We start from the raw sequence: 16,335 nt of genomic DNA, 5'->3' as shown, positions 1-16,335 counted from the left end.
GGGAACCCTAAGTGCTCTTTGGGCTGAGGAGGGAGGGGGACTTGATTGGGGGAGGGGAAGGGAAATAGGAGGCGGTGGCGGGGAAGAGACAGAAATCTTTAATAAATAAATAAATTTAAAAAAAATAATTAAAAAAAAAAGAAATACTGATAGTCTATACTAAAGTCCATTAGGTCTGATAGATTCCAGTTGCTCCCAAAGATTGGGGAATGCAGTGTTCTTGTTATTTGAATTCTCTAAGTAAATGCATTCAGAGATGGGCGGTCTTGAAAGCTGTGTAATTGCTTCTTGTGCATACAGTAGTAGCCTCTTAGGAAATACATGGTGAATTGTCTAGAGCTAGAATCAACCATAGACACCATCTGGTCCAGACAATAGGAAGCCAGGAGCAAGTGACTTACTTGCCTGATGTGACAGTGGGTGTGGAGAGCCAGGCTGTCTTCCCTTATCTGGGCTTGTCTCAGTGAGCACACTGCCCTGTATGTTTGGGCTAAGATGAGCTAGAAGAGAATACAGGGGAAGAAGGACCTTACTGCTTGGTTCCCGTGGTTAGGCACTTAGTCCGTGGGTGTGTGTCAGGATGCACATGTGTGTTCAGCATTCTGGGCTGTGGCTGTTATTTCACGTGTTCTTCAGAAGCTCCCTGTGGACAAAGATGCTGTTATGCTACTGTTCTCATCCCATGAAGGTTGGAGCCTAGTAGCTGCCTCCCTGCCTCAGTACTAGAGCTGAAGCTTGAGTCCAGCGGCTGCACACCCAGCTTCATGCCCTGTGTGCCACCTTCCTGCTTTTTTAATGTGAAAAGGATTTTTGTGTGCTGTTCTGAGGACATTATCTTGCTTCGGTTATAACGTGAGGAATAAATGTGTCAAAATCGTTGCCCTATTCAGATGTGTGTGACACTCTTTGTAGTCTGTGAGCAGATAAACCAAACTGCATTTGTGGTATGAAGCTGTCCTGCAGAAACTGCGTGGGCAGTGCCTGCATGGGAGTCCACTGGTCTTCCCAAGCTGTGCATGGCTTGGGAAGGCGACACTCGCTGAAGCCTGGCTTGGGGTTTTTTCTATGGGAAGATTTGGGGGGTGATGGTGTTGGTTTTGGGGCCTTTAGGGAGGTTCTTTTTAAATAGCAAATTCACTTTTAAGCCATTGCCATTGGAAGCTGCAGAAAGAGCCTATGGGCAAGTGAGAGCCCACCTTTGTCTACGGAGAGCGGTTGGACAGGAGCCTCGAGCAGCTTTGCGCTTCCACTCCACACTGCTTTCTTGTCTTGTTCAGCAGCTCTGCTAGGGAACTTTCTAAAAGGCACCCACCCCAGCCATAAGATTATTATTTTTCTTCTCATGTCTGTCACATAGCTTACATCTTCTGAAGGTGTCCCTTTCATCTAAGCTGTCAGCATTATTGACATGAAGTATTTCATAATATTCTAATTCTACTTTTGATGACTCTGAAATCTGAGCAGTGTTTCCGTTTGTTCCTGCTCCTGGTGAACCCTTCTTGATGAGTCTTGCTCGTGGTGTCTGTGGGTCATGACTATTCTGTTTTCACCTGGGTGGGAATGTGCTGATGATGTACATTGCAGTTTTCTTCTGCTTCTCTGCAATTAGTTTACTTCAAATTTTCTGACTCTTAAATGAAAGCTTAGCTAGTTTGGTGCTTATATAAGTACTTGAAAGCTATAAATGTTCCCTAAGCATGACTTTGCCTGCATTCTATGCATTTTTATTTATTTTATTATCATTTAGCTCAAGATTATTTTCTAATTTCCCTTATGATTCCTCTTTGGCTTCTGAGATTTCTATAAGTTGACTGTTTAATTTTCAGATAACCTGGGAAGGAATTGTTGATGAATATTTGCCAGTGATTTTAATGTTAGTTTTGGTCAGAGAATGGATTCTTGGCTTAAGCACACTGGCTTCTGGTCTACCTTATACACTGTGGAGACTGTTTATCCTGCAGGTGACTCAGCTTGAGGCTTCACATTCCTGCTGCTCTGCTGCCTGCATCTTTCCTGTTACCGGGCTGTGACCTGGTTTAGGAGCCTTCACTTAGGGGTATCTTGGTTCCTAGATCAGGGCATCTTAAACTGTTCCCACTTTAAACTTTGTGACTTCTTTCCAAACCCAAGGAATTTTTACCTGGCTCTCGGCAGATAGATATATAAAATAGCCATGCCCATCAAACATTTGCTGTATTTATTTTAAAATAATTCTTTGGCGGACATATAATTTTACTGTTTACCAAAGATGAAAGAAAATTTGCAAGCCAGTTCACTGGGTGTGTGTTTATTTTACGTAAAGAATTCCATCTTGGCCAAGGACGAGACACTGCAGGTGTACAGCATCTTCAGCAATTTTCAGAGTTGATCAATGATTTTGGTTTTTGTCATCAATGCTGAGACTGCCTCTTCTTTTAAATACATAGCACATAATTGTAGAAGTATCTTTAGGGCCATTTCAGAGATTGCTAGGAATTCTATCATAATCCTAGACCAAAATTTATTTAATGCTTTTTGTTTTCTTTAAGAACTCAAACCAGCAACTAAGTAGCAATTTTTTTGTTCTGACACACAAAAATCAAAAGGTGCATACTGTACACTGTTTGGATACATGTTGCAGACTGACAGCAGGAAAACACTGTCTGCCGTAATAAAACACTGTTTCTATAGGAGCGTGGGAAACTTTGTACAGTATAATATGTACAGTATGTAGAGTTCACAACTCTGTTTCTATGGGAGCAGGAAACTTTTTACAGTGTAATATATACAGTATGTACAGTTCGTAACATGCAAGGTCTTGACTCTGAGCTGCAGTGTTTCGGGCAGTTTGTTACTTTTGTGTGGTGCAAGGGCATATACAGAGTGAAGTCATGTTGTATGTTCAGAACCAAGGCTATGTGAAGTCATGTGTTGTTCTGTGGGCAAGTATGCCAGAAGCACATGAGATTCATGATACATTTGATTGTGAATTCATATTTGATTGTTGTGTATTCAGAAACTTCTTATGGTTGCTAATGGGTTGCAACCCCACAGTTTAAGAAGTTGGGTTCTGAGGCTGGAGAGATGACTCAGCTCTTAAGAACATCAGAGTTCAGTTTGCAGCACCCATGTTGGCTGGTTCTCAGCCACCTGTAACTCTAGCTCCAGTGGAATCCAGTGTCTCTGACCTCTGAGGCCGTCTGCACTCATATACATAGTATCACATACTTACCTAGACATATTTAAAAATAAATCTTTGAAAAATATGTTGGGTTCTAAATTACTTCACTCTTCCATTCTTCTTCCTCCTCTTTTTTTTTTTAATCAATCTTAAGACTTCTCTTGCTTATAAATGACGGCCTTTCCTTTTTGTTTGGAGTGCATTGCTGGATTGCCATAGACAAATAGGTAGACTTAGGGGGCATGAGACATGGTTAGTGTTAGGGTCCTGGAGAAGTCCCACAAAAGAACACCATCCATGTCTACAATCAGTAAGCACATTTATTATTCCAGCATGCTGGGGTTGCACATCCCACACAAAGGCAAGATGGTGAAGACACCAAGAGGAGCCTACAGACTCCTTTTAAGCACAGCCAAGGAGGCAGGGGTCCTAGGGCAATTAGGTCATTTTGAATATGATTGGCTTAAGCAAGTGCCAATTATATCTGTATGTTCTAATTGGCCAGGACTAGCCAGGGACTGGTCAGGACTATAGTTTTCTGTTTTGGATGGCAGGCATGGACAAGTGTTAGGCCACTGTCCTTGAGCTGCTGGAGGCTGACTGGCCTAGTACATAATGACTGTGGGGGCTGACTCAGTGGCCCAGATTTGGTACATCCTATCTACCTTGTCCCTGTTGTCTGGGGTGATTACATTGTGATTAATTGCCCTTTGTTCATGGCTCTTTCAGAAACTGCTGTTCAGTCTCAAGAAACTGAAATTGAGGCCTGATCTCTGAGCAGCCTGTTACTGTGTCTGCTTGGTCCTCTCAGTTATCAGGTGATCAAGTGGTTGACCTTCGTTTTCTCTGGTTATCTCTGATGCACAAGAAAAGGACCTGAAAGACTGCCACCGAGTTCTTTGTTAGCTTTGTTTTGAGACAGGGTTTCTTTTTGTAGCTCTGGCTGTCCTAGAACTCACTCTGTAGGCCAGACTGGCCTCACACTCAGGAACTCAGAGATCCATCTGCCTCTGCCTCCGAAGCTCCAGGATTGAAGGCGTGCTACCACTCCTAGCTAAGTGGCTCCTTTTGTTTTGTTTTGTTTTGTTTGTTTGTTTGTTTTTATGTGAAGGGGTTTTTTATTGGGGGAAAGGAAATGGGAAAGGAGGGGACAGGGGAAGCAGAGAGCTTGTTTTGGTTTTTGAGATAAAATTTCTCTGTATAATAACCCTGGCTATCCTGGAACTTTGTGGACCAGGCTGACCTCAAACTCACAGAAATCTGCCCATTTCTGCCTTCTCAGTGCTGAAATTAATGGTATGTGCCACTATGCCCAGGCTGTCACAATTTCATATATTGTAAACCACCATTCTGTCTCAAGTGGAATCCTAGGTTTGGTCTACAGCCATACCACCCTGAGCACACCCAGCCTCGTCTGGTCTTGGAAGCTAGGCAGGGTCTGTCCTGGTTAGTACTTAGATGAGAGAACCCTAGGTGTGGCTCCACTGGTAGCAGTGTTCTGGCGGTTTTAGCTACTCAGAATGTGGCAGGATGGCTGTACTGATGCCTGGTGCTGGGGCCACTTTCCTTCCCCTCACTGAACACTTGCATGTTGATGCCACATTCCCAGAAACATGGTTCAGCATGGTCATCTTTGCTGTGATCAGTCACAGCCCTTGCTTCCTGGTCCTGCTGAGCTGAACACCCGGCCTCTCCTGGGAAACCTGTCCATTTCTTCTTCAGTACCTCCAAGTGGAGGCATGGAAACCTTTTGTAAGGTCTGGAAGGGAAGAATTACCTAGAATAGAGAAGAAACCACAAGAATTTACAAATAGGCAAACTCTTTTGCAGCCAAAGCTGTTGTTAAATTATCTGCTTTGGCTGGGTTTCTAAGCTTAGTTGTATGTAAAGTTTTTGTCATAACCTTCTGTAGATAGGCCATTGTCTGTATAGCTTTCTTCAAATAAGTTCACTTCTTAAACTAAAAGAAAAATACCATTTGCTAAGCAAAATGGTATTTGTGAAGCCACTGGTTTTACTTGTTGGTTATCTGTTTTTCTATCTATGTAGATGTTGACATGAAAATGTTTATTCATGTGTCACTGCCACTGTGTGGATATGTGTATTGCAGTTTGGAGCTCATGTGAGTTGGACAGTGAGCTTAGAGAGAAGCTGATTAGCGCTTGCCAGTGATCTGTGGATGTTCTCGTCTGAAGCTGGGAAGTCCCAGAACCCATAGGAAGAAAGGATGGAGTCGAGGATAAGACTCAGTAGTGGGGCATGTGCTTAGCCTATACAAGGCCCTAGTTTCCATCCCCAGCGTCGCCAAGGGAGTGAGGGGAGAATAAAGGTGAAGAACCAGACCTGGTACCTGTTTCTCACCTGCTGGCTCTGTTTCTGAACGAAGCCACATCCACAGCTAAAGAGTCTAGGGAATTCTGCTAATAGAATGCTATTTAACTAAGGAACAGAATATGAAGAGTTGCCTTTCAATATTAGTCAAGAACACACACGTTGCTGTTACTTTCAGTTAACTTCAATATCCAGGTCGCTGCATATCGTGCTCTTGCATGGAGAATCTCAGTGTTGCTTTGGTGGTGTCATTGACTTAGGAAGAACTTTGCACTGTTCTGGAAGGGGACTTGAGGGAGAAAGTCTCTGACTGATGAAGAAGTTGTTAGCAGCTTGGGGTGGTGGTTGACCTCCAGGGCCTTAGACAGTTCCTTATGCGGCTGTCAGTGCTGTCCTTCCTCCAGTGTGAGAGGTCGGCCTGGGTTCTGGGACAGACAGACAGAATGGACAGTCACAACACTGAGTGACGAAGGCCCAGTGCAACAGGTTGCTAGTGACATCACAAGTACATAGTACTACTCCTGACTGCCTTTCCCACCCCTTGTCTTAGCAGAGTTTACCAGGACCAAAGGCAAATCAGAGAGAAAATGGTTTATTTAATTACAACTCTCACACTCCATCACTGGAGAAAGTCAGGGCAGGTACTCAAGGCAGGAACTGAAGCACTGAGCCCCCATATGCCAGCCATTAATAGGGAAATGCCCTACAGATTTGCCTATAGGCCAGTCTGATGGAGGCATTTTCTCAGTTGAGTTTCCCTGTTCCTAGATGACTCTAGCTTGTGTCAAGTTGACCAAGAACAAACCGTAGTAACAACCAGAATGCCTCTCTTCGACCAAACCCTAGCAGAGGAGAGAGAGAAGCCTGGGTGTGGTTCACATGGCGTAGCCTCAGGGTCCAGCCTCCAGAGGAAACCCCCACCCAAGACTTTGTGTGGAAGCTGAGGAGGATTGGAGGGTGGGGGTTGTCAAGGACATGAACAAGAAACTGCTGCTGCCACCTTTTAGCTGTGGAGACAAAACCACCCTTGCCATTCTGCCCTGTGAATGAGAAAAAGAAATAAAAAGGAAAGGAAAGGTTATGGCTGCTCCTAGGTATGGTGGGGAGGAAAGTTTATTGTAGGTATGCGAGAGAGCATAGTCAGAAATAGGGTCATCTGGGACGGTCCAGAGTGGACAAGACCAGGCTGAGCTGGGCCACGTGGGAGAAGGGACCAGGAGCAGCAGCCAGAAGGTCAAAGGTACAAAAGGGGCAGGTAACCAATATGTCAGGATGGTATAGGGGCAGAACCTTGGGGAGAGAGCAGCCCAGCCTCTGGGCTAAAGAGTTCAGGGTAGAGGGTAAGGTATTGGCAGCCATACTTCCTAACAGGTGGGACTGAGGGCTGCTGAGAGAACCTGGTGGCTAGGTGCGCTTGGATATGTTAAATAGACACCTTTGCCATTCGTCTGGCTGGGGTTTGAAATTTAATACCTTGCCTCTAGTGGCTGGGGTTGAACAAACACTCAGCCCAGCAGGCCTGCAGCCTTTTAGCTAGACCTCAGTGCTCCCCAGCCAGCACTTGCTGTTAACCATAAGGCCAGAAGTCTAGTTGATGTTCTGTGTGGGCCAGCTTCAGCACAGTGCAGTACAGACGGAGTCAAATGAAGACGCCCAGCACAAATCTGCCCCGGAACCTGGCCTGCTTCCTCTAGCCCACCTTGTACTAACTCGTAGCTCGGGATCTTGCCTAAGCAAGCAGTCTGCCTGCCTGCATTCTCTCCTAAGCACCATGCTAGGAAAAGAATTCTCTCTAGCAGGAATGGAGCGAGATGCTAGAAAGAACGAAGGCCTGGAAGAGTTCCCTGCTCTCGGGCTTTCTCAGGTGGGGTTTCAGGCTGCAGTGGACTCGTGTTGGGGAGGAAGGCAGTATTTTTTGTGTCGAGGGAGCAGCTGGCCCTAACTGTGTACCCCGAGCTGAAAGCTTCGTGACACAATCTTCCCGCAGTCCTCGCAGGAGGCTGAAGTCGATGGTGTTGTGAGATACAGAGCCAGGGCTAGAGAGGACTGAGGTGAGGGCAGAGGAAGCCGTCCAGAGGGACCTGGACACCCGGGTCCCTTTGCTTTCCAAAGCTGTTGTTGTCAGGTGTCAGAGTCTGACGAGAGACTGCTGTAGCAGCAGGCTCAGCGTGGACTTGGCCATTCCTGATGTTCTGTTCCAGTGGCCCAGGCAGCATCAAGCAGAAAGTTTTCCAGATGTGTGGATCAGGTCGTGATACATGATGTGAAGGCTGAGCGATTTTCATGTGGGGACGTCAAAGAAAATTTCACTCAGCAAAGACTTGTTGGGGTTTGGCTTAGGAGGAGCAGTAGGGAATTTGCCAAGTTCTGCCCGCCCACCTTTACCCCACTTCTGCGCCTCCTAACCCATTTACCCCATGTCGCTGCTGTCAGAAGGGACAGCCTCACTGGGCCACACTTGCTGTTGGGTGACGCTTTCTGGTTTAAAGCTTTGACTTGTAGAAGAAACAGTTGCAAGAGAAGGTTTGATTCACTCTTGTGATCTTTTTTGCTTTGATCCAGTCTGATTAAATCTCTCCAGTTTAAATAAAACCAAATGTTTATTGAGCATGTTTTGAGTGGCTACATCCCAGGGGCTAGAGAGGGAGGCTCAGACTCTCTAGAGTTGTCTGTTGAGTGGAAATGTAACAGGGCAGCCATCATACAAAAGCACCCTTGTCCCTGGATTGTTTTGTGGTTTTCTAGAGTGTGCTGACCCACCGGGACAACCAAACCAGTACACATTTGCTTGAGGTTTTGTTGTAACAGGACCTACTGTGCACACAGGTGGTGATCTCCAGGAGCACCACCCTCTCCATTCTCGGGGCAGTAAAATACTGCACGAGCATGCAATCTTACTCTGCGTGCAGGCAGCCAGCTGGCCTGCCACAGCTAGTCACCATGCTCGCAGCGCTGCCCAAAGGAGCCGGAGACAAGCAGGCTAATGTGCGCGTGTGGCCAGTCTTAGCTGTGACAGGTGACGTGAAGGACACTCCTAGAATTGGGAAGGTGTTCGCGGTCTGCCAGGAACGGCCTTCTGCTGCCTCATGGCCATCCAGCACCCTGAGCCCTGTGAGATGAGTGAAGTGACCTCATCACTATTAGCTATTAACTAGTGTTCGGGGAAGTGGAGCCTGCGTGCTTTTGTAGTGTGGGTGGGCATTCCCCCTTCCTCTCCTAAGCAGTGGCTTTACAGGGAAGGCAGTGAAGTCACTGTTAAGCTGTCTTCTGCCGTGTCCGCTCTCAAGTCCCTGCGCTCGCTTTGCACTGGGTGGCCATTTACTGAAGGAACAGAAAGGGTGAAATTCACATTTTGTTACTGTGCATATGAAAACTTCCTCACTGGGTTTACAAACACGAGGTCCTCACACACCTGAGGGACAGACTTTAGTGTGTAAGACATCTCTGCTCATGGGCTCTGGGTTCAGCTCACCCCTTAATTTCATCCTGGCCTTGGGCAAGCCACTGAACCTGGTTTTCTCGCTTGTAAAGCAAGAGTTTTGCCCTTGCCTTCTTATTCCCAGAGTTGGGAAAGGGTGAATGGAAGGCCAGAGAGCGCTTTGAGGCAGAATCAGGCTGTTCTGGGGTCACGCTCCGTCACTGAGGAAGGTCAGAGCAGGAACTGAAGCAGAGGCCAAAGAAGAGCACTGCATAATGTGCCCAGTCCTCGTGGCTTGCCCAGCCTGCTCTCTTCTACAGCTTAGCACCACCTGCCTAGGAGTAGCACTACCCACAGTGCCTGGGCCTCCCGCACCAGTCATTAGGTAAGAAAATGCCCTGCGGACTCATCTGTAGGCCAGTCTTAAGTAGGCATTGCTCAGTGAGGTTGCTCTTGCCAGATGACTCTAGCTTGTGTCAAGTGGACATAATGCTAGCCAGTATAGTCTGCTAAAGGTCTCCTTTCCTGATGGTGTTTGCCTGGTTTAGTTCATAAGATGCCCAGGAACCTGCAAGGCTACTGGACAGACAGCAACCAGGCTTGGCTGGCTTTGGTGTGTGCTGGGCCTTTGGACTGGTCAACTTCTGGAGATGGGCTAGTGAGTTCCTTGCTTGCCTGGGTGCTCCCCTTCACGGAACATGTGCACATACTTATGAGCTACAAAATAGAGAGCAGGGTGACCCTCCCTGGCCACTGTCATTCCTAGGATGTCACTGCCCCCAGACCTACCAACACTCCCATGTCAGTGTGGAAGTTCACAAGGAAACTTTAAGCTTGGGAGCATCTTTCCTTGGAAGGGTCAACGAGTAGCTATCCACTATCTGTAATAGGATGGGAAGGGCATGTTCAGAGATGGAGACACCTGAGCAGGCACTCCTGTTTCTGTCTTCAGCACACCGATTCCTGCTTTCCAGCACGCTCTTTAGAAATTACTTTCCATTTCGTGAAAGAACAACCAGACCTCCTGCAAGCCGCAGTGCCAACATTTTACAAACGTGAGTGTGAGCAAGACTGACCTCACCTCCAGTCCCCTCCTCCAGCATCAGTGGCTGCATTGTCCAGCCAGCCTCACTCCCATGGAGGCATCAGACAAGCCCCTGTTTGTTCCTCCCCTGTCAGAAGCAGAAGCCACACAGGCTTATGGGCATGGACGGGTGTGGAGGACAGTCTTCGCATTCACTTCCAGATCTTGTAAATTTGTCGGTGGTCACTCTGGCTTTATCCTCTCTGGAAAAGTAGTTTATTATTAATACATTGCATGCATAATTCTGAGGGCGTGTATGGGTGGAGAAAATGAACATCGTGGATCTTACACACTGTGTGGGGTAAATGCTATTTAAATCTGGATGGGGCAGCTGAGCATCATACTAACAGGAGATCGCTGGCTAGGGGCCAGGTTTGTTGTGTTTATGGGCTGGGGTTTTTGTTGTTTTTTTTCCCCCCTTTTGGGGAGAGGTCAGACTTAGAGGGCTAAGCCATCTGTCCAGTTTAATATGTTAAGTCTTTAATAACAAATCATTTGCAATGCCTTACCATGTAGAGTAGAAAATGAATATTTTGCAGAAGTGATATCTTTAGAAACGTCTTCTCCATTCCCTGTTGTTATCATTTTGGTGTTGTTGCCTCGATCTGATAATGCCCATCTTTGTACTACTGTTTTGCAGAATTAATTAGTTCATTAAAAGTGGCATTTTAAAATCGGCGTGTTGGTACAGCATGCTTCTTTAGAAGGCTCTTGCTTCTAAGAGGCGTTAAGCTTCTGCAAGAACAGATGCAGGGGTTCTACGGGCAGACATTAAGCCTCAAGACTTGAAAGGGTCTCTGCTGCTTTCTTTGAGGTATGTTTTACAATGAGCTCTGTCTGCCATTGTGCATGACTTTCTATGGCTAATGTAGTGACCTCTGCCACGCCTGCCTCTTCATCTGCTCCAGAGAACTGTACATCTCATTGCATAATGACCCAGCCTGGGTCCATGGGCAATCTCTAATGTACTGTCTGCCCATTCAACGAGTGTTTAAGGAGCACAGGCAATGTGGCTCGGTGCTGGACAGTGAGTGCATGAAGAGAGCGGCCATGTGACCCTAAAGAATCCTCAGGGAGTGGGGCTTTAAAGAAATAGCCCCTCACAAATTGTGTAATTACATGTGGAGAGGTGACGGTGCCATAAGAGGTAGGGTGTAGTGATTGATGGCTGGAACAAGGGCAGGGCCAGGGAAGGCTTTCCAGAGGAAGTTAGCCTAAGGAAGAGCGCCCAGGGCTTTGTGGTGGGCCCATCTGAGCACAGCGTTCCGGTGTGGGAAGATGGTGGGTCTCCTTGGCCTCTGAGGACTTGAGACGTAAGTCCCTTCTGAGCTCTGCCTCAGAAAGCAGAGCATACTTCTCCTAGAAGGCATGGGTGGTGTGCCTTTGCCCTGCAGAGCTGGCCACCCATACTCAGGTCACCTCTGAGGTCCTGCAGATAGGTTCATGACCTTGTTGCAGACAGAGTTGTTACAAGAGATGGGTACTGGAAGGAGAGTGGGGGAAGGGATGCTCGCACACTGGTGGAGGGAATGTGAGTGAGTGCCAGGAAATAGCAGGGAAGTTCCTCAGAAGGTTAAAAATAGAAGTAGCATGTGACTTAGCAGCCCCACTTCTGGCTGTAAGATCAGAACATTGATGAGGCATCTGTGCGCATGCCCACTGCAGTGTTAGTCACGGTAGTCAAGAGCTGGCATCATCAGCCGTGTCCGTCAGTGTGTTAGGGGATAAAGAAAACATGGTGTGGGCACAATGGATGCTTCAACAAGAAGGAAACCCTGTCAATCTAGAGGAGCATGGAAATCGTGTGTTAAATGAAATAAGCCAGGCACAGACAGATGAAATATTACAAGGTGTCATTCATGTGTCAAACCTGAAAGAGTTTGATTCATAGAGGAAGAGAGTAAAATGGTGGTTACCATGGGCTTGAAATGGGGGGTCAGTTAGGGGAGATGTTTTCTAAAGGATACAGTCTTAGGAACGAATTCAAAAACTCCATTATAGAGCATAGCAGCTAGAGTTAGTGATAGTTCATCACATTCTTAAAATTTTTCTGACTTCAAAAGTGTGATATGTGAGATAAGGCATGTGTTCAGTAGCTTGATAATAGAATCCATAATGTGTGCTTATTTCAGAGCACACACACAGGGTAGATGCGTGCAATATTTAATTTGTCAGTTGAAAAGTAAAGAAGCTCACCTAGCAGTTATGGAAGCTTGGCTCTGCGGCCCACACAGCTGTTAGGTGGCATCCACACTGCGGCAGCTGTGCTCCTTTCAGGAGAGGCCGGTAACTGATAGATGCGGGCGGGCAGGTACCCTCTCCATGAAAACACCTCTCCTGAGAAACCATTCCCATTCAGAAGGTAGCAAAGAAACCAGAGTCCTTAATTCTGGAAGGGTCTCGACATGGGCACTGCAGTCAGGGTCCACAGACAGACAGGAGGTTGTATGTAGACTAGCTTGGAGACATCGGTTTCAGTTTGCAGTACCTTCTCCTAGGGCTCTGGGGCCCAAGAAAGACTGAAGTGTGCCCAGGAAGGGACTTGGAGGACCCAACAGTCTTATATATTTACAAAAGGCCTTTAGCTTTTGGAAGAAATATCTGAGTAACATCCTGCCATGTTGATGGGGTGTGGCTACATGGAGATACTGGCCATCCTACGGAGCAAGAACTCTCTCATAGCCCTGTGGACCACTTCTTGGAAAAGCTGTCATTGGGTTGCTGGGTGAGAGGACTTCGGGGGCCCCAGTGTCATTCAGTTCTCCTGTGAAGGCCATTTAAAGAAACAGGAAAATGAGGCTTAGGGCCGGGTCTGAGTATGCATCTAAGGGGTGGGGTGGGAGGATGCTTTCTGCTGCCTGTTGTGGCAGAGACGCTAAGCAGTGAGTCTGCAGTCCAGTCCCAGGGTGCCATTGGGGACCTGGAGGGGAGTTCTGTTTGTTCTGCGCAAGTTTATCTCAGGAACCACCGAGTGCAGAGAAACAGGACACACTAGTTGCTTAAAAGTTCACTTTTTGCCTGAAAATACTAAAAATTAAGATTCACACCTTGATCTGAACCTGTGTTTCTAGAATTGTGTGTTTCCTGGCGAGTTCTTACGCCGCCGTGTTAGAGTAAAGGAGAACCCAGCAGCTTCTCCATTTTTTAAAGCCTCCTGTAATGTAAATAGGAACAGCAGTCCTTCCAAGTTATTACCCTGTTAACAGGTTGACAGATATGTGCAAATTGTGACTCACTGCTCAATTTGGCTCCAAATTAATGTCTTTCCGCGGGGCCGCGTCTGCTCAAGTGTGGACTCGTCACCACTGTGGTGTGGCTGCTTGTTTGCCTGCACGAGAAAGGTAAAAATTAAAGTAATTTGATTCTGCCACAAAGCAGAGTGTGACATATGGTGGCAGTGTGGGAGGAGAGCAAGCCGTTCCTACCTGTCCTTAGCCCTGCTCTAGAAGCAACGAGCTGACGACGTGCTCTGCGAGCTCCATGCAGGCGAGCAGCATCGGCTGTCTTGGGAGGCAGCATTCTGGAAGCTGCCAAAGACCACCCCACACACACATACATACCGGCCCCACCCCTCAGCAGAAAGCAAACCATTTTTGCCTTCAGACTTTTAATCTGGTGTGGCAAGCCTCCCTGGTTTCTGTCAACTTACTCGTGGCTCATTTGTATCTCTAAGGCTGGGTCTATTTAAAAATGAAGTGTTTTGATTTCTGCATCTAAAATCTAGACACTGTTTTCCTCAGCTAAAGGTGTAGCTGACTTTCTTTGGTCTCTATTTGGCAAATGCATAATGTCACCTGTAACAAAGGAATCTGCATCTCCTTTATGTTAGGCCTGTGAAGAAAAACAGTCTCCTTAAAATTCATTTCTGCTCAATGGAATTTTCAAATGAGTTTGCTGAGTCTTATCTAAGATCGCAGGCGGGCAGGCGGGCGGACAGGCAGGAGGAAACCACAGAAAACCCACCCTGGGCCTCTTAGCTTTCCTGTGCCAGCCGAGATACCTTTCCTAGGAACTGTCTTTCTTCTGCCACTACCTTCCCTTCCAAATAAAGGTCCCCATTGTCAGTAGGGTCCAGAAATGGCCAGGGGTGCTTACTGCTTGCCCACTGCAATTCTGGATGCTTCAAAAGAAATATGGACCAGGTGGTTGGTTTGGAATTCTAGGAAAATGCAAGGTGAGGTTGGCTCCAACTTTGTGTGTGGCTCAGGATCATCACATAGCCACTGTTCAGGTTTTCCATCCTGGTAAGGAATCTGATTTCCAGGTGGTCTGTTGACGGTTTCAAGGTGAAAGATAACAAGCAGAGCAGGTTATGATGTGTCTTTGGGCTGAACTTGTGCATATACATTGAGTTCCCTTCCAGAGCTATGATGGCTATTGATTGAGGACCGTGCAGAAGACCCTGCCTGCCCCTCATATTAACATATACTTAGCAGTGACCTCCATTCACACAGGACAGAGGCTGTTTGCTTCCGCTGAGTCTGGAGAAATGGGTTGAAACCACACATATAGATTCGAAGTGTTCGAAGATAAGCATTGCCAGCGCCCGAGTTGGCACGGCTTTGTCATGCATCTTCTGCTTGTCCAGCAGACACCAGGCAGGGCCACGCTGATGCCTTCCTCTCTTCTAGTCACCTCTGCAGGAGCATTCGTGCTTAGATGCCAGGATGTCCTATGAGGCTGTGAGTCAGGGGATCGCAGAAGACCGCAGTGTTTCTTAGTCACCCAGGAATGACATTTCCAAAATTGCTACATCTTAATAGGGTGGGGCCTTGCCTTCAAGAAATGTCTGCAGCCAATTCAGCTTTTAATGGCGAGGCGCTCATGATGCTCCTCTTGAGGGGAAGCCGCCCGTGTGGCACCACGGAATCGGTGGGCTCCTTGAGGACTACCAGAAGCCCTGCTGCCACCTCCTGCGGGAGCACCCCAGACAGCACCCCTTCCTCCCTTTGCCTCTGCTCCCCCTGCCCACAGCCCTCGTTAGTAGTTACCAGGCCTTCTACAGTCCCTCCCGTCCTCCTTCTACAAGAAACCTGACACGTTGATCCTGAGAGCTGCTTTCTGACTTCATTAGCAGAATGGTGGTGCTCACGGTCTAACAGATGGCGTCCTGTGCGCTGTCTCTCCTGAGCCCCAGGTATCTAGCTGAAATTCTGGATCCTGTGGACAAGGAGCTTCCCTCTGCTTTTCCTTGGAAAGTATACCTAGCGTGTCCCTGGTGGAATGGGCATGGAATTTAATTTGCTACATCTAGTGGATGTCAAACCCATCCCAAGACCCCTTAATGGGAAGTTTGGGGTCTTGGCTGGTGAGTTGTGCACATCCTTTGTGTCAGTGTGGCTGGATAGTGAGCTGGCATGGTTTCCTATGTAGGGAGCAGAGCCAACTCTGTGTGTGCTGTGGGCCGGCATGTTCCACTGAGCCTCCACTGCAGGGCAGGAGGGCTCTTGGGACCACCCGCCAGCACACTTGTCATCTGTGAGTCCTTAATAAGTACCCGGCACCATGCCAATGCTTAGTGCCAGTGGTCCTGGTGAGTAGTAAACCCTGGGAGATGGAGGCCAGCGGAGAGGTGAAAATGGAACTTCTAGCTCGCCTGATATATTTGACTGTTACAAAGAAAGGTTTTAGAGTTGTGGAATTTAGAAATAAAGTTAGGAATAAAGTGGTAATAGGGACATAGAAAGCTGAGCAAATAAAAGCCAAGCAGAAATCTAAGAAAACTGAAAACACAGCAAGCTGTCAGGTCCAACTAAAGAAGACACGGCTGAAACACAGGGCTGTGCTTACACTGGAGGCCTGTAGAGGGGACACACATATATCCCAGTGGAGAGTTAAGCTGCTTTCAGGGTACTTCATTTAAAATGTAGATATAATCACTTAAAACAGAGCCCCTTTGCAAAGGTTCATGGGAGGAAAAAAGAGGTTTCATAAGGGCCTTATAATCTTGTCTTCTTCAAAAAGCATCACAACTAAAAGTGGGGTACTAGGTGTGAAGGGAAGTCGGTGGACTCCCAGCCTCCAGCAGGACTCCTATTCATACTTATGTACTTCCTCCACACCCAGGTACGTCGACGATGTGATCAGCCGCATTGACAGGATGTTTCCAGAAATGTCCATTCATTTGTCCAGACCCAATGGCACCTCAGCAATGCTTCTGGTAAGATCTGCTTGCCTGTGTGTGGGGATGTGTGGAGGAAAAACCTGTCTAAAGCTCGGCTCCCTGTGGAGGCTGAGGAGATGACTCAGTAAAGTGTATGGGAGCAGGCACTGCGAGCCTAGTAAAGTGTATGGGAGCAGGCACTGCGAGCCTAGTAAAGTGTATGGGAGCAGGCACTGCGA

The 16,335-nt window shown here is 47.3% G+C and overlaps 1 protein-coding gene across 1 annotated transcript in view; it reads left to right on the top strand.

Moving 5' to 3' along the window:
- The window catches only part of Med27 (mediator complex subunit 27), a 190,152-nt gene that overhangs the window by 111,069 nt on the left and 62,748 nt on the right, over nucleotides 1-16,335 (top strand). Inside the window, exon 4 of the mRNA XM_005346174.2 lies at nucleotides 16,060-16,153. Coding sequence (XP_005346231.1) covers nucleotides 16,060-16,153 — 94 coding nt within the window. The remainder of the gene's footprint in view (nucleotides 1-16,059; nucleotides 16,154-16,335) is intronic.

Source organism: Microtus ochrogaster, chromosome 4 (genome assembly GCF_000317375.1).
Source record: "Microtus ochrogaster isolate Prairie Vole_2 chromosome 4, MicOch1.0, whole genome shotgun sequence".
In the NCBI taxonomy this organism is placed as follows: domain Eukaryota; kingdom Metazoa; phylum Chordata; class Mammalia; order Rodentia; family Cricetidae; genus Microtus; species Microtus ochrogaster.
Note: the sequence above shows the minus strand (reverse complement) of the source record. Positions and strands in the feature narration are given on the sequence as shown.